The sequence below is a fragment of the Podarcis raffonei genome, chromosome 7 (assembly GCF_027172205.1).
Source record: "Podarcis raffonei isolate rPodRaf1 chromosome 7, rPodRaf1.pri, whole genome shotgun sequence".
NCBI classification, from domain to species: Eukaryota; Metazoa; Chordata; class Lepidosauria; order Squamata; family Lacertidae; genus Podarcis; species Podarcis raffonei.
Window position 1 is genome coordinate 59,121,918 of NC_070608.1, and position 24,618 is coordinate 59,146,535.

Genomic DNA, 24,618 nt, shown 5'->3' on the forward strand with positions numbered 1-24,618 from the left:
TCTGCTGTGAAATAGCAGCAAGATAATGCTACTGTGCTCATGCCCTGTTTATGGACTCCCCATAGGCATCAGTCTGGTCACTGTGAAACAGGATGTTAAACTAGATGAGCCTTTGGTCTGATCCAGCAAGGCTCTGCTGAGGTTCACATAATAAAGTTCATCTGTGCCTAGCTTAGGATGTTTAAATTTGGTGCCACAAAGTATGCTACCCAGCCATTTTTATAAGTTGGAGGACACCCTAACCCCTTCCCAATAAATATTTAATTCATTTTTAAGTGGAAGCATTTTAAGGATTTTTTGCCTTTCCTTTAAGAAAGAAACAGCCAAGGGCTTTTTCTCTTTTGTTCAGACATCATCTTTAAAGGAAAGACATAAACTCTTTATGCCTATCCTCCAAAAGCCATTCAAAGATGATGAATGGTTGCATGAAAAGGGGAGGATAAATATTCTCCCCTGCTTCAGTTTATATATGTGAGGAACAAATACCCACTTAAAGATGTGAATGCGCACAGTGTACCCATTACCTTACAAGCTACATGCGCTCTGCAAAATGTTTTATATTTTGAGACAGCCTGGATAGCTCTGTTGGTTATCGCATGGTGCTGATAACGCCACGGTTGCAGGTTCAATCCCCGCATGAGACAGCTACATATTCCTGCATTGCAGAGTGTTGGACTAGATGATCCTTAGGGTCCCTTCCAACCCTAAACTTCTATGATTCTGTGATTCTTATTTAGGTGTATTACCACTACATCCATTATTGTAAGCATAGCCTTTGAGATCCCGTAGCCCAGACAGTGCTTCTTTTTCTTGCTGCAAACGTGACTGGTATTCTGGAATGTGCCATCATTCATTTTCCTTTTGCCAACTTACTAGCACATTCCTTTGACCAGAAGTACAAAAAGAAGTGTGTCAATTAAAATAAACCAAGTGTAACAAGTATACTACTGAAGCCGGTATTTGAGATGGAAATACTATTCAAGCATTCTGGAATCTAAAGGATAAGTTGGTTGCTTGATTTGCGGGGTGGGGCAAACCGGAGGAAAGGTGTAGTGACAGCAAATACTAATATTTCAAGTAGAAACCTAAGCTCTTAATGATCAGGATCAGAAGAAGGAGCACAACCGTGAAAACAAGACAGCTTGAAACAGGCCTAATCTCATGGCTGTCTGAACCTAGAAACAGAGCAGAGATTCAGCCATGCCACCAACATCGTTTCAATTGAATACAATCTTGCCTATCCAAGGGTGGTCTAGTTCCAGAGATAGAATTCCATATCCTACGAACAGATGAAATTCCTCACTTGTTGATAGCTCTCTTGTGAGGAGTTATCACTTCCATTTACTTAACACTCTTTGCAGTGGATACAGTGGAGCGACAGCTAGTGATGGAATGTCAGCAAACACGGTGCGAGGGTCCCTTACATGATAAAACGGCAGTGGACACTAGTCTAGACAATGGAGGCAAACAGCTCCCCTTTTCTGTTTTAATCAGGGTTTGTTTAATGTTTGCTTCCGTTCAAACTATCCATTTCCCTCATTGTGCCTTGATGTCCAATTATCTTTGCACTTCAGTCCCATCAGATTATGAAATCAAAACAATGTTCACATACAGACACACACACACACCCCATTTTTAAGCAACTGGAAAGCTAAATATATATTAGTTTTTCATGCTGAGCCTAGCTATCTTGCAGCTCAAGTCAGTCCCCATATCAGGCAAGCACATTACTTATCAGCATTGGTGCACACAGTGTGGTCTCAGCTGTTCATATCAGTCTTTCCAAGACACCGATATATAATAGCACATCTTCCATTTTTCCTCCATCTTGCCATAATGCTGCACAAATCTTCTCAAAACTAATTATCTTGCCACACACACACACACACACACACACAGAGAGAGAGAGAGAGAGAGAGAGAGAGAGAGAGAGAGAGAGAGATATTCTTGCAGCATGCATTGCAGATGGCTCATTTGTACATTCCTCCATTAATGCTAAAGAGATCAAATTCAGAACTCTCTCGTTTCCTTTAATTTTGAATTGTTAGAAGAAGCCATAAGAAAAACAAAGATCTGTCAACACCTGTACATGAGGTCTAAGAGAACTGCATTAATGTTCGCTAGCTAAACCATGGTGGCCCTGCAGTTATTCCAGCCATAAAGGAATGGGGTGTATTTATACCAATAACAAATATGATACATGACAGTAACTCGGGTGTTGTAGAATATATATTTTACCTGACACAATAATGTTCCATTTTATGGGTCACCATTTATCTTTTTAAAAAACAAAAAAAACACCCCACCATATTTGGTATATAACATTCAGGGCATTAAAAGCTGATTGTGGAAGACAATATAACTGGATAGCAAGATAATATGTAGTTGCTTAAATATAGATGTACCATGTAGTTAGTCATACAGTGTCCCAGGGGTTCAAATACATTTCAATCCCTAACACATGCTATCTGCAATCCCCTTTTTATCTTTTAAAAATGCATTCAACGTTTTTTCCAACACAATGTATTTTCTGTATCCTTAAAAATATAAACCAATATATTTTTAGACAACGTTGTTTATATGCATGAGTGGGTGATCTATGACATCAGACCACACGAAGGATTGGGCAGCAGTGCCACAAGTGGTGACTGGTACCACACTCCTACTTATGTGAAGTTGGGAAAAGACAGCTGCAAAAATTAAACCCATTTGTCTTCCTTTATTATCTAGCCATATATTTGCACCAGTTTCCATGGCTCCTTTGAACAAAAAGCATCATATTGTAAGTGCACAAAATTCAAGGGAGAGGTTATCCTGCAGCTTTGTCCCCCCGCTTAGACCCAGCTATGGACACCCATGTGTTTAAGTGATTAAGTGTCCTTAGCAATTGTGCTGCCTGCTGAGTACCAAAGCATGAGAGCTACCATCATGTTTTGTGCCCTAACTTTCTTCAGAGATGTCCAATGTACTCACTTTTTGAAAATAAAGGTAAGAGTCTGCTTGCCTGACTCCTCCTACCCATCTGTTGGTGGCCCTGGAAATATGGTTATGGGTTATGCCATTATGCTCACCTATACCTCCAAATTTACCACTACACTATTTATCATGGCAGAATATTTGCATATAAAAGTACAAACGATTTCTGTTCTTTCTACTTTTTGTTTCACCTGTGCATGTTAAGAAGAGTTTGGATTTGATATCCCGCTTTATCACTACCCGAAGGAGTCTCAAAGCGGCTAACATTCTTCTTTTACTTCCTCCCCCACAACAAACACTCTGTGAGGTGAGTGGGGCTGAGAGACTTCAGAGAAGTGTGACTAGCCCAAGGTCACCCAGCAGCTGCATGTGGAGGAGCGGAGACACAAACCCGGTTCACCAGATTACGAATCTACCGCTCTTAACCACTACACCACACTGGCTCTCACTGTTAAGCCCAAAATAAGTTTTCAGTTGAAAGGGAAAGTGCAAAAGTATAAGCAGCTGAATATAGTTAATGAATAAACCCCGTAAGATTTAGTGATCACAATTGCTATTCAATTTTGCATATCTATCCCCGTTGCTGTACTCTTAAATGAAAAGTTCCTTTGTTGATATCGTCATTGCTCAAAACACCATATGTTTTTTCCACTACTGAGGATGACAAACTCTCCGAATGTTTTCAGAGTGGGAAGCAACAAGTGGGCTGGCTCTGGGAAAGGGAATAGCAATTGGCATGATCTGGCCCAGCTGTCTTCATTTTGAGACCTACATGAGCCTGTTAGCTGACTATGAGGTCTACAGAAGACTCTGGCAGCAGTGTGAACAGGCATATTTAGAAAGCAGGAAAAAGATGAAGGGAAAATGCTGTCTTTTTGCCAACCTACAGCTATCAACTATCACATAATGCCAACTCTCCCACATTTGAGGTGTAGGAAGTACTCCACAATATTGTATTTATGAATGAATGGGAAAAGAAATTAACAAACTTCCATTTGCCTGGGAAAGGACCATGATAAATCTGTACAAATTATTAAAGGCTTTCAAGAGTACAACATTAAAAATTTTTATCAAGCCTAGGACAGGGACACAACATGGGGCAACGGGAAACATTTTTGTTTCTTCTACATTTTTTAAAAAAACTGTTATCCAAAGAGTGCCCATGTGAAAACAGCTTCCAAAGGCGCATTGGGAGTCCTGATCTCCTTTTCAGGTGCATCACCTTGCACCTGGAAGACTGTCCAATCTTCAATAGTGGTTTTGGAGTATGCGCTTTGAGAAGCTAGAGGATTCTGCCCTTTGGACACCAGTCACAGAAGAGCAGCGTTACAATTCTATGATTCTATACACATGATTTAGTTGAGATTCCTGCATTGCAGGGGGAAGGACTAGATGGCTCTCAAGAGTCCCTACCAACTCTACAATTCTATGCAAACAATTTTTTGTGAGGTGTGCAATAATCAGGATTCTACATTGCTTGGAAGATATATCCTCAAACACAAAAATAGACCACACTGTAATTTCTTACAGAAGTTCCTAATTTACACATTGATTTAGATAGCTTGCAAAATTCTGGATTTGTGCCCCTTTTGTGCATACGCACATGTAAGTATCTTGCTACTGATCATTCTGTGTAAAAGAGTGAGGGGGGAAAGCCCTGTTGCTCTAGCAGGAGCTCTTGTGCTGGCTCCCACTAATGGAACAATTTCATTAAATTTGGCCCAGAGTTTCTCTCTCTCTCTCTCTCTCTCTCTCTCTCTCTCTCTCTCTCTCTCTGATTACATTCAATCATGATGTCTATTTCTGGGATACTTCCCAATTCTGGTGTCCTCAGGATGTTTGGGACTCTAACTCCCATCTGCTCCATTCCAAAACATCTGGAAGGCACCAGATTGGGCTGATCTCATCTGTCCATTGGATTGGTGTTTCCCAATCTTCTGTAGCCAGAAGGCTACCACTCCTCCATATAATATGGCTATGGGACCAAGGCAACACTTAGCAGCAGCAGCAGTTGAAGATACATTGAGATGAGCATGCAAAAGCATACAGCAAAAGTGGTATGAGTAGAACAAGACACAGGCTCAGTCTAAAGAGAGACACCTGGCCTTACACTGCTCTATAATCATATTTCAATTTGGGTGGTCTGGCTTTTGGACCAGGTATACAAGGTATAATTACTTTTATTTATAAATACATGGAGAAATAAAACAAAGAGCCACTGGAAGAATACGGCTTGCTCTCCAAATCGTTCTTCCAGAAGGAAGTGTGTCTACAAAATTCCACATTCGGATCAATTGTTATGTGCAATATTGCAGGTTGTTCATTACATCATCTGCTTTATATATCCTGTTTATCTGAAGCACCAAGTTGTCTCCGCATTCTCTGTTTCAACGAGGAGGCAGAGATGAGGGGAAACGAGGACAGATACAGACAGAATGGAAATACTGTTGCACAGCACCATCTTGGCCTCGTGTTCAGGTCAGATTATATGCCCAACACCTCCATTTCAGTCCAAGTGGAAAAAGAAACTACAGGGTGCAACATTTATCCAGCTGTGTGAACTTTGCTGCCCAGATGTTGTCTGCCAGCAAAGCAGGATCAACATAACACTGAATTTACTGTCCTCTGCCACCAGCTGGCTCTGCTTTTTTGCAAGTCAACTCCTGGAATGTTTTATGTCTTTGTAATATGCACCATCTCTTTCAACACCTGCTTTTCTCAGTAACAGTATGCAGTATGAAAGAGGTTCGGCAAGGATTGATGATAGCCCTCGTCAAGAGAACATCCCTGCAACAAGCGTTAGCTGTTGGAACATCATGAATGTGTTTTTCTTAGCTAAAATTACAATCCAATCTGAGAATGAGTCATCTACTTGATCTTTCCTGCTACCGCATTTAGAAGTTGTGGAAGTATTATGCTAGAATCTGTTATACACACACACACACACACACACACACACACACACACACAATGTCTGAGTTTTTCACACAAAAGGGTTTTAAGGACAGAAATGTGGACAACCACATAGAGTTCTCACAGGGTGGGTGGGTGGGTGGGTGGGTGGGTGGGCGAGGGTGAGAGAGAGAGACATGCATGGGGTGAACAAGTGTTCATAAAGGGCCTTTGATGTTTTCCTCAGAGAACAGGTGAATTGCTCAAAAAAACCCTAGGACAGCATATCAGGTCTTATTAGGCCGTATTTTTAATATTTAACAAACACCCTTTACAACTCAGGGAGGAAAGAAGACGGAATCCGTGAAGATCCTGTAGAAGATCCTGTATTAAAATTGTTTTCTGGATGATTTTTCCATCTTTTTCCATATTTCCAAAGAAACTTTAAGACATTTTTCCAAAGCAACTTTAAGAAGTTTTCTGACCTAAATTTATGAAAATGAGCACCCCATGTTGCAAAACTTCTACACAGTAGTTAATAGTTAACAACTTGCATGTGGGTAGACAATCAAAGTGTGATTATTGCTTATGTGGATTTTTCAACTCTCTGTACACATGCTTTGAGTATGTCAATGGAAAAAGATTCGTACAAAATGTGAAGCAGCTCTAGCTAAAATGCTGGGGGAATCCGATTGAAGATACTGAAGGGTGAACAACCTAGAAGGTTCATAGATGATTTCCTACCTGCGAGATGTTTACCAGCAACCACGGTTCTCCTGTGATAATGGAATGGTATCTGGGACAAACCCTGTTTAAAAGAGAAGAACAGAGCCACATCACACCAACGCAGGAGGGGGGAATTATAACATGAGGGCTGTCATATATTACATCCTAAAGCAATGCAGTAAACACAAGCCAAATCAATAGCGTTACTGAACTATTTCCTTAAGTATGCTTCTCAGTTTCAACCGTGACTTTTAAGCTCCTTTTCTTTCACAGAATCCGATTCCATTTAGTCATCAGCAATATTAGGTTGATGTCATCAGAAAATATTGCTCGTCATGGAGATTGGGACCACAAATTTTGTTCAAGTGTACCTGTTGACAGGGTAGAACTACATTCTGATAATGGTGGAACAATACAGCCTTCTACAGGAACACCCCAAATGCACTTGCTCATAACTTTTACCAGGTCACAAGAGACACAATCCAATGTCACAGGACAGCTGGAGTACTGGACCCAATGTGCTACTTTACCTAGAAGGAATTGTTATTTGGCTTGGGCGAGTAGCTTGCAACAAAACTGATGTCCAAGATTCCATTTTACACTCTACAAACTTATTTGCAGCCCTCAGATACTTAGACTAAGCCATAAAAGAAATTAAAAGAATATTTAACAAGCAGAATGGAGCCTCCCCACCTGTACTGGGGGGGTGGGATGAAAAAAATATATACTTATATTGAAATGTGTGCCGGGGTGGGGAGGGATGAAGACCAACAGATTAAAAATCTTGCTCCTACAGCCTAAGCAAAGCAAAATGATTCTCATCATTTACACTGAAGACAGGAAAAGGGAAACGACATCAATTCTCCTGGGAAGGGTTCCAAATTATGGTTACATTTTACAGAGGAGATGACTTATTCATGTTAAAATGGGAACATATGGTTTTCCTCAAGGCTTTTCTCTCCTATCGTTTCCATTGGAAATTCACATTGTTGTATCAGAAGTTTTCTGACACAGTGGTGTCTTGGGCTTAAATTTTGTCTGAAGTAGTGTAATACAGCCATCAAGTTAGTTCTACAAAACAATGACAAAATAAAAGATAACCGAGCTTCCACTTTCTTAGAGCAATAAACTGGAGGCAAGAGGTGTGGGATCCAGATTCTTCAGGATGCTGTTATTCTCCTTGATTATGGAAGAGTTAGCATCTATTTATTTAAATAATTTTTATTCAATTTTCAAATTTTACATTTCAAATTAAACATCTTTTATTATACCATGCGTTCATTGACTTCCCTCTCTCCCCTTCCAAGGTTCATTTAACTTATCCACCATTCCTGCATATTTTAATATATCCATCCAATTTAATTTTCCCATCTTACATCAGTTCAAAATATGTTATACTGTTGAATTACTTTAATACTGCCAGAGTTTTTAACTGTGCACAATTATTTTCAATATACTCGACATAAATTTCCGCTCCATGTACTTTAACTTTTTTCAATGTCCACCACATATGAAGAAAGATGCCTGCTACTTCTTTAAATTTTCAACATGCTCACTCCAGCAGCACATATACTAAAATTGGAATGATACAGAGAAGATTAGCATGTTGGAAATGAAGAGTTAGCATCTAGTATACCTGCAAGGTATCCATGTTGGAAATTAAGCTTTGCACTCCAGTTCCTCACATACTGGTTATCTTTCTACAACAAATTCAACCAAAGCATAGTTCCAAGTACACACTGAAGGTTCCATCTACTACTGGTCTGCTCCAAAATCGGCCTTCATAAAACTGAAAATATTGTGGTAGAAATAAAAACAGGCCTTTGGGCATCTGATTCCTTTGCCGCCCCAGCTTGAACTTTCAATTTGATGTCATATGATACCATGTGATTGACTGGTGACAAGCAGGTAGCCCAGCTGCATTTCAAAGTGGCCACGGAGGGTTGGATAGCTCCTCGCTTCAGTTGCAAATCAATTCCTCTCTGCACAAACACCAGCCATTGGAGAATGATTCAATAGTTTCTGGTTTGATCTGTTTGCCAAAGTGGACCAAGGAAGTAGCCAGGAGATCAAGGAGGGCCTTCCTGTTAAGAAGCCCAGTTAAATGCTCTCTAAAATAACTTGTCCTCCTTAGGCACACATATACTTTTGTTATGCATACCAAAGATTATCTTGGACTGCAGTGCAAAATCATTTTTCCAGTGGTCTTATCCAAGTTCTAAGCAATCTGTAACACATGTAGGAATGTTTTTTTCATTCTGTCACTGTGATAGAGTTAGTTCTTATGGATACCTGCAGCTGTCTCTTTCATTCTAAACAGAGAGCAACACAGCCCTACTTAGAAAAACGTCCACCCTAAAAAGCATTTAACTGTACACACACAAACCACACATGTTCATGTTTCAGAAGAATTTGTGCAAAGCATGTCAATTCCCCAAATCCCTCTTGAGGGTATTTGATTTACTGTTTTCCAACAGATAGAAGTGTCCTCCCTTTCTTGAACCAAAGTGGGGAAGGGAACTGTTAGTTTCATGTTTTTAACCATTGTTTGTTTTTTAAAACCCACTGCACTGTCCTCTAATACCATCAGATTGCCTTAAAGATCACTTTCCACTACTACAAGGAATATTTATGCTACAGCGATATAATACAAAACAGCCATTCCAATGTAAATTATTTATTGTATGCTGCTATGTAATCAGCTCTTCGGGAGATCAGGGAGAGAACCCCAAAAGAGAGGTACAGCTTCCTGTTCATTTGAGCTGCTTATAAACCATTGGGGGGAGTAGGTTAAATTGAAGTAATACATTTCCCTGAAAACAATTCCCTGAACATCAAAAGCTGATTTATACTAGATCAGAATACTTGTTCATCTAACGCAGCATCATCTACTCTGACTTGCCGCAGCTCTTCAAGGTCACAAGGTGCAGTATCTGTACAGTATTGTTGTTATCTGACCCTTTTAGCTGAAGTTCGCAAGGACTGAATATGAGCAGTCCACATGTGAACCACATGTTTCCCTCCCTAATGCCAAGAACCCCCTAATGATGTAACTATTTTGTTTTGTTTGTATTTTAACACATCAATGGGTGGCCTTGCAGAGCAAAGAACTCTCTCAAGGTTTCCATCAATGTAACTGCACACTAACTGAATTCCCAGCATCCCAGACCATTGGCCATGCTGGCTGAGGCTGATTGGAGTTGGAGTCCATCACCACAAGTTCACAATTCCTGAGTTAGGCCTTAAATGCTGTGGTAACAAGTACTTCGTAAGAGGTACGTGGAGATCAAATCTTCTTAAGACCACAAGAAAAGTAAGTGATTTCAAAGTCAGTAGGGTGGGGTTCTACAAAAAAAAATGCAAAGCAATGCTATACCATGTATATATGTTTTGCAATGTCCCCTAGAGCCAAAGGGCTTTGGTGAAATCTCTTCATTATGAAGGCTTCCATAATATTAATAACCTAGAATAGAACACAAAACAGAATGAGAGGAAACAGCACATTCATCCATATGTCTCGTTTCCAGGAGCGAAGAGCCCACATAACAGCACACACATCCTACCAGTTTACTGACACCCTGTTGATGGCAATATGCTGGTAGGCGGTTGGTGTCTCCATAAAAGCAAAAAAGACTAGTAGACCAAACCAGCCCTCATGTCTGCTACATGTAAGCAAATCTTCAGATCAGTACTGGAGAACTACTTGTTGGAAATGTCTGGTTTTTTGTTCCTACAAGAACTGCATTTCCTTTTTGTCTTTTCTGTAAAAGGAGCAATTATAAAACCCACCCTTGAAATATCACAGAAACAAGTAAAATAATATAAGGCAAAATAGCTACTTTTTCTTTACATTGCCTCAGATCTATATAATTTGTTTCACAGAAGGCTAGCAATTCCTACACAGACTCTTTGGCCATGGGGCACCTAATAAAAGGACATAATGAAACAAATGTTTTGCAGGTGTGAAACAAATGGTAGGTGTTGCCGATTTCTGAGAAATTTGGTCACTTCAGCATACCGATCACAGCAGGATCGTTGAGCTTGATTTTGTGGCTTAACATTTTGTCCACGATAGTCAACAAATGGATGGCGAGAGCTGCAGGGGGTGAGGAAGAAATGTGCAAAAATTGCATTCTCCCCAGTTCAACCAGTGGGATTTTCCACTGCACCAAAAGCCTTCCATGGACAGGAGGAGCCACTCTGTTCTCAAAAGGCTAGGAGAAGAAGAAGAGAGAGAAGAGTTTGGATTTGATATCCCACTTTATCACTACCCGAAGGAGTCTCAAAGCGGCTAACATTCTCCTTTCCCTTCCTCCCCCACAACAAACACTCTGTGAGGTGATTGGGGCTGAGAGACTTCAAAGAAGTGTGACTGGCCCAAGGTCACCCAGCAGCTGCATGTGGAGGAATGGAGACACGAACGCAGTTCCCCAGATTACGAATCTACTGCTCTTAAGCACTACACCACACTGGCTCTAAGTTAAGATCCAACACAATTTGAACACTATTTAGGAGGGGGCAGTTGAGAGAGAGAGAGAGGAGTAATACTGAATGGAATGGAACAGAATTGTGGTAATGACGTGCGAAAATGTCACAGACTGGAAAAAGACATATTTGTCCATCCCTGCTTACAGAACAAACGCCTTTGCTTTCAAATGGTCAAAAGACACCATTTAACAGGAATTTCTCCAGCAGATGCTTATTGAAAACGAATGGGAGCAGCATAAGAAAATGGAAGACCTTCTCAGTTGAACTGTGCCAAAAAGGAAAACATGGCAGGTGATTTGAACCCCTTTCTCGGCTCACAAGTAAAACTGGATGTACTGCCAGTATTATACCTGGGACCGTTTTCATTCAAAGCATGAGCATTACCACTGAGTCCCTCCCCTGCCACAAGTGGATGGATTGTGTATAACATCCTACACAATGTGGGGGGGCATGCATGGAATCAAGGCCTTCTATCTTTGCCCCCCCCCTTGATGCCCACCCATTCAGCATGGGCTGCATGTGTCTGGGACCCTGATCAGCTCGTGTGCGGTCCAATGGAATACCTACACGTCTGCAGGACTATGGGCACAGGTTCCTTGCTCCTGATCTGCATCAGCCAATTGCCAGTTCAAATCAGCTATATCAACATGGGACTGTTTCCCTTCCTCTGCCACTCTTCTTCTTATCGCCAGTCCAAGGACTACCATCAGCACTACTTAACTGCCCAGGCATATAGCCTAGTTTGTTATCTCTGACTTGTACATCCCCTGTTATAATTCAAATTCAGTTATGGTGAGGAGAGGGGCACAGCTTTCAAATAATTAAAATAAAAGAAAGAGAAAATGTTTGTGATGAGATGGCAGGGTGTTGGAACTTTGCTGGTATTTATTTATTTGTTTAAGAAAAAGTTATGTTATATTCTAGCTCTGCAATTCTATGATTCCTATACACGATGGGAGTTCATGCACTCAGTATCTAAAGCAGTTATTTTTGGTAAATTAGGGACTATTATAGCAGAATCACTAAACATCATGGGCACAGGAATGGAGGAAATGGGTCAGAGACCAAACCCAATACATCTGCATAACACTTGTTCAGCCACATAAAATACAGCCGTCATGGCAATGGCTATGCTACCTAATCACATTTCCTGTGGCACAAAATATTGCATTTTGAGAGCCGGATGAAATCTCCTTGCAACAGAAATGCTACTTGAGGGATGGTGCTTGGCTCTCGTGCAACAAATTAAGAACAACTGCATATTTATTGCACTGAAAATGAGTTATCTGGAAAGGCCTGAAGAGCCACTGGTGCTGACAGCGAGCAAAAAAGAGGTCATGGGAAGCTGGTTTGCATGGAACACACAAGGCAATCTCCAGTTACAATTAGAAGAGCCCCAGATGCTTATTAAATAGATAACAGGAGTACATATTGCCAAGAAAACTAAACACATTTTATTTTTCCCATGTAATTGACTGAGCAGCATCCCAATTAGCCAAATCAATGCGAGCTTCCTTGCAATAAAGGGGAAACTGAACTTATATTAAATATTTTTTTAAAAAATGGAGGAAGTGGTATGTAGGTTTTTGTGAGAATATTCATACGAGATGTTCTGAATATTCTGAAATGTGGCTATAGCTGGCATTTGAGAAGGTGGGCTCACAGAACCAGGACAGCCATGAGAACAGCCCTCATAGTGGACAGCAGGGGTTACATCTAAGAAAAAGATATTTACCCTGAGTTATTGCAAGTCACAGGGCTATCATAGGCTGTAAAGTGGTCAACAGCAGTCACTTTAATTGAACCCTGAATTTCCATAGTTCTATAGCTATGCTAGCTGCGGTTACCAGGCAGTCTCCAGCGCCACTCCCTTGTGCGTCACACTCAAAAATCCCAGGGATTACAGAATCCCGGGCTGCTGTTGCCAGGTTATTCCTGGGTGCCGTGATCGTATCACATATAGTTGATAAAAAGCACACCAACGACTGAGCTAATTGCACCTGCTCAGAAACAGCAATAAAGGGTGGCACTCAACTAAGATTTCCTCAGCATAGACCCACTGAAATTAATGGCCCTAATTTAGTCATGTTCATACATTTCGGTGGGTATACTTTGAGTAAATCCACCCCAACACACCATAGCCTGAAGGGTGATGATCAGAAGCAGCTATGTTCCAATTCATCTACAGTTCATTAGCCCTCATCTGTCAACAGCCACCAAACAGTAGTTTGGGGCAGACGTCAGCACGACTCCCTGTGAACCCTTGACATGTGATAAAGCCCACTAAGCCAGCCCTCACCAAGCTAGTGCCCTCCAGAGGTTTTAGACTAACAACTCACAGCTCAGCTGAGAGAAACTCCATTTGGCTCCTCCTATCTCTCAGCTGTCATCTAGCAGTCATGACATCTAGCTGCGGCGGCAGAACAGATGAGAGTGAAAGGCCCACTTTATTTATTCTCCCGAGACAGCTGGGTTTTGCTTTGTTTTTGCTTATTTTCTCCCTCAACTGTTTCCACCCCAACTGGGCATTATAAGAACTTTTTAGCTTTAAGAACTGCCACCTGAGTTTGCTTCCTTGCCTCCTTCCTCCCGACCATGTTTTTCTTTGCTGTCATGTCTTTTAGATTGCAAGCCTGTATACAGGGACCATCTTGTGTTTTTTTATTTATCTTCCCTAAGCCATTCTGGGAGCCTTTTGCAGTGAAAAGTGCAAGGTGCAGGGGGAGACTATAAACAAACAAACAAGCTGTAAGTTAATACATAAGTGCACCATATTTATCCAAAACACATTTGAACACGCTGCTGTTGAAACCAGTTCAGATGACAGCGGCCTTATCACTTATGCCAGACTAAATAAGTTCTCCCAAGACTTCCCGAGAGAAATTGCGAGCACTTGTACTTAAGTTGTACAGCTAGAGACTGTAATTTTAACCTTCATTCTATGCATCAGATGCAGGAAATAGAAATCTGCTAAACATATGGCCTGGAATAAGTCCCAGAACGAGGCACCTCAAGGTACGTCCGCTGAAGTTGCCCAGCCTGAGAATCTTATTAACGGTTTGAATCATGAATGCAGCATTTGTATTTCCACATAGCCAAATTAAATTCATACAGTGCACACCTAGAAACACCGAGGGCAACTAATGCAAAAATCAAAAGGTTTCTAGGACAAAGCAAATATAAAAAAAACAAAAACAAAAGAATCTGTAGCTGTATTAGCTTGCAGCTAAAAGGGGGGGGATGGTCGCTGTACGTTTCCCATTATAGAAAACAGCTTCAGAAAATTCCTCCCACGCAACTTCCTGACTGTATCATCATGCAAGGAAGTCTGGAAGCCTTTGAAGATTCCATGCAAAAACAAACTTGCATCTTTATAACGCTGGAAGTCGTCTCCTGTTTTCTGACCACCCATAGAGAACATGAACATTTCATTTTAAGCGGCCACCCCCAACATGCAAATTTAAAATAGAAAAGAAGGGAGGATGCTCAAGAGTAATCATTAGGCAATGTTTCCTAGAGGAAACAGCATTGTTTAGTTTTAACCAACCTGTTACATTTTGACTTAATAAAGCTTGAAGGGAATCCGGAAGCATTTTTTGACCAGCAGGAGATATCAACATATTCAAAGCTGTGGGCATTTCACACCTTCATTTCTGGAATAGAACTTAGCATCTAGGTTTCATTTTTTTAAAAGTAGGATTCATATTGCAAACTACAGCTGTGGGCAGCATCTGGAAAAAATCTGAAAGTGGGAGGAGGTCTGCCAGGTTTGGGAATACTGTGTCTTTAACAGTTTCATAACAGTCATGGAACAGGTAGTTTATTTTCTCCCACCACCGCTGTGCCATGCTGGGAGCAATTACATACGTTGAATTTCTGCCAGAAAAGGCTAACTAAGTCTAGCAATTGGAACACCAACCTTTAGCATCGGTGAGTGAGGTTTCAATATCTCTGCCATCTCCTTGGCCTTTGCCAAAGGCTACTACTGTGTGGTCTTCTAGTCACAGATTACAAGAGTTGGAGAGGGTCTTGTAGGCCCTCTAGTCTAAGTGCCTGCTCTACATAAGAAATCCAGAGCTGCTACACCTCCTGTAATGCTGGCCTCAGTGGGAGCTCCATGTGACACAAAGACAGTTCCGTGCCGAATGCCTATCAGACTTCAATTAAAATGTTGCTGGAATTTAACAAAACAGCCTTCAGTAAGCACCAGAAATTCAACACGGAGGGGGCCTGTCTGACCTGAACTAGAAGAGGGTTCTACAAAATTGGGCCCAGAATATTCCATGTGCAAATGAACTATGCATCCAAGCCATGGAGAGGGCACTAACAAATGATCAGGCAAGGTTATAAGGAATCCAGAGGTCCCTGAGATATCCTGAGATCTCTTAAAAACAAATTAAGGGCCTTGTGAATTAATACAAGAACCCTGAACCTGTTTAACCAAAGCCTACCCTCTTGTAACCTAAGCTCATTAAATTTCAATCTAGCTATAACTTCTTTATTCCGGTTTCTTCTGGCTTAGAAGTCTGTTTCCCAAACAAGGATTCATTTAGAAGTCATGGCTAATAGCAGTTGATAGGCCTTATCCTCTGTATTACACAAATATCTAATTAAGTCCTGTTTTTCAAAAGCTGCCGAAGATATGAATCTTGGTCAAGGGAACATAAGCAGTCTTCCTCTTCCCTCACCTCACCGCAGATTTATCCCAAAGGAAGAGCACAATGACCTTTCCTGCCCACGCTGATCTGCACTGCAAGGATGACTCCACTTCAGAATTTGATTCTGATCTCATAGCACGAGTCACATCTTGGCAGCAGCAGCAGAAGCAGAACAAATGTCTTGGAGGGGCTGGTGCAAATGTGATGTCCATGATAGCCACGTGCAAATGAAAATATATACAGAGATAGGTCGAGGAAGCTGTTTGAAAAAAGTGGAGCTGACTCAGTACCACACCTTTACAAGGTTACGTGCAGCACACTATGTCAGTGCCTATTAGCAATAGCTATGTGAAGCATTTGTATAATGGGCAATGTTTGGAAGAAATAGAGCCCCAAAGTCTCCATGCTATTACAGGTCAACATAGTTAGAATGCCATAGGGGGTTCATGAAAGTGCAGGTTGGCTGGTGGGGGAAGAGAGGCATTTTGACACTGGCATTGCAAAGCCACTTACCTGCAGTTCTTGAGCTTAAAAAACAAAAGCTTTTTCAATCATCATAACCATGATAATGGTGTGAAGCATCAATATGCTGCTGCGTTCATGGGCATAGTCATAGGGGTGCAGAAGGAGCAACTACTCCCCCCCTCTCCACCACCAAATGAAGTGAAAAAACAAAAATTCTTAACTAAGTGACCAGTTGCATCACAGATAACTTGGTTCTGGCTGCCCTAACATAAAACCAGCCCCCACTAAAATAAATCCCGGCTGCATTTCCAAATACAGAGGAGCATGGTTCAGCTGGCACTCCGTACATGCCTTGGAACTATGAGATTCCTCTAGCTTCACTCAACAAATGTAGTGAGAATGAAATTGCAAATCTGGGAAGAAGCTGGCTATTACTAATTCTCCCAAATAGCTAACCTAACTAAAGTACACGGCATTAAAGATCCCAGTTTCCACAACTTCATGGTCCCATGTAATTTGGGAGTTTGTGTAATGTGATCAGGGACTTGTCTTTGCTTGTTTGTTTGCTTGCTTGCTTGCTTGCTTGTTTGTTTGTTTTAGAGCTGTCCTAAAAACTTTCAGGGCACTATTTTTGCCTGCAAAAGTGGAAAGAGGGGGTACTTGGAGACTTTTGTGAGTGAGCAGATTTCTAACATCTAAGATGTTTTGGTAGCGTGATATTGCCTTAAAAATATGAGGCAGTCAAATACTTCTGAAAAACCTTTTCATTAATTGAATTTATCAATATGAAACAAGGGTAAGAAGCATCCTGGACCCAAGGCACTGAGTACAGCTTTGTTCAATGCAGGTCCATACCTATTAGAAACCAATGATCCATGCCATTAATGATCTGCTATAGCTCAAGCATATGTTTCCCATGCAAAAGGTCCTAAGTTGGGTCCTGCCATTTCTGGGCAAGGCTGGGAAAGTCTGCATCTGAACGTCCTGGAGAGCCATTGCTAGTCAGTGCAGACAGTAATGAGCTGGAGGGACTGATGGTCATAAATTGATGTACTGTAGCTTTCTATGATAAACACAGCTTTAACAAGGAGGGGGAAAATCTCATCTACTGAAAGGCCATGTTTACTTTTGAAGTTAAAAACTGTGGTGATTTTGAAGGAAAGTCCATGACTACATTAAAAATGTAATGAAAAGAAAACTGGGGAAGCTCTATAAATACTTCAGGATTTTAATTGTGATCTCACTGTTGGGCCAGAGATCAGTGCTCTTCTTTCCTCTTAATCTAAACGGCATGAGAATGTAATGGATTTAGCAGACCAATTGACTCACACAGCCAGATCATAACTGCAGAGACAGCCAGCTTATTATTCCCTTCCACATGCAGTCACTTAGTTCATGAGAACAGTTTGAAGCAGGCCTGGCCTAACGCTTCCTCGTTCTGTCCCCATGCAATTTCTTCACTAGGAAATCGGTGCCAAGGAAATGCTCAGCATTAAGGGAGAGAGAAAAGTGGGGGCTAAAAACACAGATTTCTTATTCTGCTGGCCATGGGCACTATCCGCTGCCCTGCCCTCATCATCTTAACGGTTTATGAGCTGTTGAGTAAAGAATGCCTCAGAGTAAAAAATGAGAAGAAAAAAATAAGAACTGCCTTTTTCTTGGACTCTGTCCACTTTAAGCAAGCTATGAGAACTTGAATTTCTTTCAGCATCTTAAAAAAAAAATCAGGAAGGTAATGGAAAGTTGAAAAACACAACTGTGGGAAAGTTTGATGAGGGGCAACCGTCACTGGTAATCAAAGTTTTCAAAGTGTCCGTTTTACTTGTTTTGTTTTATTTATTAGATTTATATACCGCCCTTCATCATCTCAGGGCAATTCACAAAACAAGATTTTTGTAACCACATTTTCTCCTTTGCAAAAAGAAGGGAGGAAGCTTCATGGATCTGAGTAGTGCTCTACTACAAATGCATCTTTTTAGGAAGCAAAAGAGGAACACACACACACACAGAGAGAGAGAGAGAGCTCTGAAACTCAAGCTGGCAAGGCAGAGAAGCCCAATTTCAAAAGCTCCCTTCATCTACTTCTCCGAAAGAGTTTTCACATCATCCACTAAAAACAACATAAATACTTAAAGCATCAATCAGGGTACAATCCAGAGTTTTTTGGAGTACTGGGGAGTGTTTGTGCTGATTTCAATAGGATGTGAATTGCACCCAAAGAACTGGGAATGGAACAAAGTGTCATCTAGTCAAATCCCTTGCCAACAGGTTAAGATCTTCCATCCAACAGCCCCCTCCAGATGAGTGTGCCAAAAATAGAGAAGAAACGACCCTGCTAACAGAGATTTCTCTGGCTAACACAAGCAAGCCAACCTCTCTATGTGTAGATGAAAGCAACTGGACATTTTATTTTCCATAAAGATGCATTCCAACATACACATCTATTTTAGTGTGCATTTGTAATCATAGCAAAAAAAAGTAATAATAATAAAAAGGACCAACTAGAAAATGCACAGTAATCAGTAAGTGGGACAACCGACAAGGTCAGTGGCTCAACCGCTGATTTATAAATACCATGTACTGGAAAGGAGGAGGATCCTAAAAAAAGCAAGGTGAAATTTATTAAAATCTTAATCCTGAAGTGCTGCTACAGCATTTCTGAGCTCCCAATCTTAATTCTCCCACCTCCCCTTTCCCCCTGCCTGTTACTGTTGGCAGACTCTTGAACTCAGCAGAGTGACAGGGGATGAATCCGACTGACTCAAGGGCAAAGACTGGGGAGTAGTTACAGGAGGAGGTTAGAGCTAGGACAAAAGTAACAGTGAAGGTGACTTGAGAAAGCTTGTCCATACAATTGTATCAGGGCAGAAAAGAAAGGGCAACATAAACACAGTTCTGGAAAAATAATGAGCTAGGTCATTTGCTATGACACTAAGTGTCAGGTAGATAATTTTTAAAACAGCAAAACAAAGACTGTTCTTCTCTGTTGTGCCTTTTGAAGTTTATCCAATGCTGGGGAAATTAATGAGTTTGAAAAATGCAGAACTGAGAAGAGAAAGAAACATTTCAAACTCATTTGGATCTGTTGCCCTTTGTTGTGTTGATTAACAAACAAGAAGCACCCCCCCAAAAAAACAACAACACAACACCCAACCACTTGCATCTAGCCATTATTTCACACAGATCAAGAAGCTCATTTATTATCTTTTGTATAAATCCATTGGCAGAGATAAAGTCAAATATTTAACCACATTTTTGAAAGTTACATAGATTTCAGTCTTCATGTTAATAATGCTACACACAACAACAACAACAACAACAACAACAACAACAACAACAACTTTGAGTGTTATAAAGTGAATAAGGGACTAAGTACCAATAGATTGGCCGTGGCAAGGAAGCAAAGTCACCTTGTTCAACTCCAACTAACTTCAGAACCCTGCTGAGATATTTCTCAAAACACTGACCCACCTCTTTTCATCTCATATTTTTCAGAGCCCATAATTATTGCTGTCCAGGGGGACACAGCAGTTGGTGTGATTTTTTTTTGATATGTTTTTTTTAAGAACAGCAGTCCAATAATCATGAAAAAGCACATGCTAATATTCAGGGGGCTGAGAACCATGCAATGCACCACACTGGGGCTTTCAAAAGCATGAGATGGGGAAAAAGGCAAAATTAAGTCAAGTCTTTCCATGGCTGACAACTACAACAAATGTTTCTATCTGCCTTCAAATTCCTGCTCCTTTCCGTTTTGCCTTCTCTTCCTCTTTGCAGACTCTAAAGCGATGAAGGCCAGAAGTGATAACTCTTATTCTTGTTTTAATCAGTGAAATAAAAATTAAAAGAAGTTTAAGAAACTGTGAGAAGGCTTTCCTGCTCCCAATGGCTTCAGATGCAAGACACCAAGTACACACTTTGAAAACTGTTCACATTTAGATTTAGATTAGTGAAGTGAGGGCTAGTCCATATTGTTATTTATTGTGTGTAATAAGCTTCCTGTACCTCCCGTAAGTCTCTGCTGTCCATACGAAGTTCTCCTCCAAATCACTGCCTTCCCACACTTCCCTCAGTCTGGATTTTCTCACACCCTCTTCTTTTCCCGAGTATGAGTAACCCTGGTATGAGAAAATCTGGCATGAAGGAGGAGACAGTGTGGGAAGGCAGTGATTTGGAGGAGAGCATGATATGGACAATGGAGAATTAATGGAGATACACAGGAAGCTGACTATCCACATCAAACAACAGTATGGATGAGTGTGCTGCCTCTTCTTAGCAGTGCCGCTATATTTGCCAGGTTTTGTGGTTGCTGCATAGCCAAATTCCTCATTGAGATGGGAGACCGTCTTTAGTGCTGAATGTTACAAGTAACCCTCCTCACTATTCAAAATAAACAAATATATTGCTCTGCTGCATTAAAACTTGCTGTCTCTTAAATAATAATGCATGAAGTTTCCATATACAGTGGTACCTCGGGTTACAGACGCTTCAGGTTACAGACTCTGCTAACCCAGAAACAGTACCTCAGGTTAAGAACTTTGCTTCAGGATGAGAAGAGAAATCACACAGTGGCGGTGTAGCAGGCCCCATTAGCTAAAGTGGTACCTCAGGTTAAGAACAGTTTCAGGTCAAGAACGGACCTCCAGGACGAATGCAGTTCTTAACCAGAGGTACCACTGTACCCTAGCTGTTAAGATTCCCTTCATAAGTAATTAATGCTGCAGAGGAAGGTGTGAACATGCTACTTTTGATGCCACACACTTCAGAATTAGCAGAATATGCTAACGAGATGGCAGCGTTCTGGTGAAGTTACAGGACATGCGTCAATGAGCTTAAAAGGATGGTAACATTAAAAAAGGAATTATCAAAGTGTAGCCATATTTCTAAAGGTTCCACCTTTCACTCTGGTGTTGAGGAGTCTTCAAAGCAGAGCAAACTGAAAACCCAATTAGTAAGTATGCTGCTGACAACACTCCCCCTCCCCCGACTACAGTAAACACCATTTCATTGAAGTGTGGCTGCAGGATTGTACAAATGTAGCCAGGGTCTTGAGCCTGTACATGGGGGGGGGGGGACGACTCTATCTCTACTATGAAGCTCAGAGTGGCCTGCCACAATTGTAAACTTCCAGATATGCTACAATGAGAGAGAGAGAGACAGAGAACACCACAGTACATTTTTCAGCAACTGTGACCAAATGAATCATCGCCAGAAATGGCAGCTGTACCTAGGCACATGCTAAATCAGATTGGATTTCCTCTATATAGCTGCATACCCAGAGATATTCTGTATGGAGGAACAGGCAAAGGTCACATCTCATCCAGCCTCTCATACCACTGATTTCTTCCTAATGAGTTGGACTTCCTAATAATAAGAGTCTTAAGCATCAGCCCTAGGACATCCTTATTTGAGATAGCTAGCCTGGTGAACAACACACTTCTGCCATTGTGTTCAGATTTCAAACAACATGCTTCCATACTATTGAAAGGGACCATAATACATCCTAGTTCTCCACTATTAGCTGATGAATTATTTCAGGAAGCCAAGAATAGAATAGGGTGGTAAAAAAGTAGAAGCTTAGTTCAATAACATGGAAGGGCTGCAATGGATGTTTTTACAATGGCTTGATGTACTTTGATGGATAGAGTTCAAAAGGTGTGGAATACTCCTAGCTAGAATTTTAACTTTTAATGTGAGAGTGTTGATAGCTTGTGTTTTGAAGCTTTAAACACTGCAGACCCTGCTTCCCTGTTCAATGTAAAATTATGGAAGTCATATTGCAGTAAAGCCACTTTAAAAAAAAATATTAATACAGGCAGAAAAGGAGTTAAAATTAAAGTTTGCCTTGGAGAATCTTGAAATGAATGTGAAATGAATGCAGATTTAGCACACACACATGGCAGTGTAATCCAGAGGTTTAAGAGTCCGTCAATTCCTCGTTGACACAGTAACCTATAACAATTCTGTCAAAGCTCTTGAATCTGAGGATTTTTGAAAAGGCCTTTTGAACATTCTTAAACGTGATCTCCATATTAAAGTGAATACTGCTTGGTAATGCTTTTCAAAATATTCTAGGGATTCCACGGAGCTGCTGCTAATTATTCCATTAGAAAATATTAAAAGCATCAAACTATGCTCATAACCAGCTACAACTAGAGTTACACAAATGCAGTTCCAAGGATTCATCTAACCACCAGTGTCACCACAAATATGAAAATAACCAGGTGCATTCAGTCGCACTATAATACCAACAGCTGCTCCTCTTCCTGGAAATGAGAAGGAAAAGGCTACGAAAATCTCCTCTGGAGGCCCCATGGTCAGAGATCTCTCTTCCCTGAATTTTTGAGTTTTACTGACATTGACGCTGCATTTATGTTGTATTTTATGCTGTTTTTAAGCCGCATTTTAATTAATGTTTTATATTTGCTGTTAGCCACCCTGAGCCCGGTTTTTAAACCGGGAAGGGCAGGGTATAACTAAAAAATTATTATTAATTTATTATTCTCCTTCCTGGGACAGGGTAAAGGGAGATGTAGGAGAGAAACACTTGTGTGTGTTCTCCAGAGTAGAGGTTTGTGTTACTTGCTAGATTCCATTTTGAAGAATGCGTTCCGCTGGCTAGACTAAGGAATAAACTAGATTATACCACCATGTGTGTGACTGCACTTAACATCATCAGCCCTGAGGAGCTCAGTCAGGACAGGGACAACTGTGAGTAGTGAGCAGGTTTAAGACACTTCCCTCATGCTGTCATTCTAGGGGGGGAAATCTCACCCATTCTAACCCAGCTACTATTTGCCCCAGGAGATAAAACTGCCATTGGTGCAAATACGCATCTTGGAAGAATGATTTCTGTTGAGATTGTGGGAAAGAGAAGTGTTAAAGCCCACTCCCCAGACATGACAATCCTGATCTTGTATAAAAGAAATCACATTAAATGCTTTTATTCATGCAATGTATGGTCAACTATGGCACCAACACTCTTTCAATCTCCCTTTCCCTGCCTAGGAAAAGCAGAGGGACAGGAAAACCCAGATCTTGCCCCCTTTTTTAAGATGGCTGAATAAACACAGGAAAACGGTATTCTTAGGCAGAAAGGTCAGCTCAACCAGCCCCTACAATGCCCTAGACAAACTGAGTGGAGGTGGTTGATTCCCTTTCTGATATGAAATGAGAAACTATGGCCAGTTGAGACATAATATTGAGCCAATTATACTGTTTAAATCGGCCCAGGAATGAAATGAGTGCACCAGGTGCATGAAGGAGCAGCATATAAATAAGATAAGAGATGGAGAAGAATATAAATAAATATGGGTCCAGGAAAGCTCTTTTCTCTAGACACTTGCAGCCTGCTTCTAGGTTTGTTTGCTCAGAAGTACATTACACCAAGTGCAATGGGTCTCACTTGCCCAGTTTTTACATCTCTACGGTACCTAGTCTCACCTTTTGAAAATCTTTAAAAACACACTTCCAAAGGGAAATGCCACTCTCTTTAAAGAGCCTATATTTGCTTCTCAACATGCAGAAATGCTGCAGGATCAAATTTGCAGTATGCATAGAAGCGACATCATTTCATCACAAATGGTACCACAGAGCCCAGAAGCAAAGAGTCAAAGCCCAGAACAGACATGCAAGCCAAAGGACAGAGCTACTACGTACACTTACAAGTATTAGGAATATTGGGGAAGTGTCATAGCTCAGAGCATCTGACTTGTGTGGTCCCAGGTTCAATCCCTGGGATCTCCAGGTAGGGCTGGAAGAGAACTCTTGTCTGAAATTCTGGAGCGCAGCTACCAGTCAGTGTAGACGATAGTGAGCTAGATAGATAATGGTCTGACTTGGGATGAGGCCATTCCTATGTTCCAGTTACACAAATTGTCCTGATGGGACTCTGGTAAATTGCTACTGAGGTCCCATGCCTGTTGCTTACATCTTCCTCAGAATCCAAGTGCATCACATCTCTCTTCCCTCGCTTATTGCTGAAGGGTCAAACAGCAGAAGTAAACACCCACCAAGGCAGTATTAGGAACAAAAGGGGTGTTTCCCCTGCCCATCCAAGAATGCTATGCTAGGCAACTGCCATTTAATTGGAAGGCCAATCAGGCTTCTGAAACTGCTAGATAATTTCACGATACAAATTAACTTCTAATGACTACATCTGCCATTGTGAAGCTTAATTGCCTTCTAAATTCTCAAAATACAGACATCTTCCTCTGCACTGAATACCTTAGTGCAAGCAGATTGCTTTGCACATCCAAGAAGAGAGCTTTAAAATTCCCAGAGAGATAAAATACATCCTTACTTTGCCTCATTTAGTAATTCATTGTGACAATGCTACAACTGGAAGAAATCAATAAATAAATTTGAACCAGGGTTTTGAAGTGTCATTTTATTTTATTTTTATTTTTATTGG

General features: G+C 41.0%; 1 protein-coding gene across 1 annotated transcript in view; it reads right to left on the bottom strand.

Annotated features, from left to right (window-relative positions):
- The window catches only part of LOC128417527 (uncharacterized), a 229,396-nt gene that overhangs the window by 157,606 nt on the left and 47,172 nt on the right, over positions 1-24,618 (bottom strand). The window contains exon 3 of the mRNA XM_053396321.1: positions 6,613-6,676. Within this exon, the coding sequence (XP_053252296.1) occupies positions 6,613-6,676 (64 nt within the window). The remainder of the gene's footprint in view (positions 1-6,612; positions 6,677-24,618) is intronic.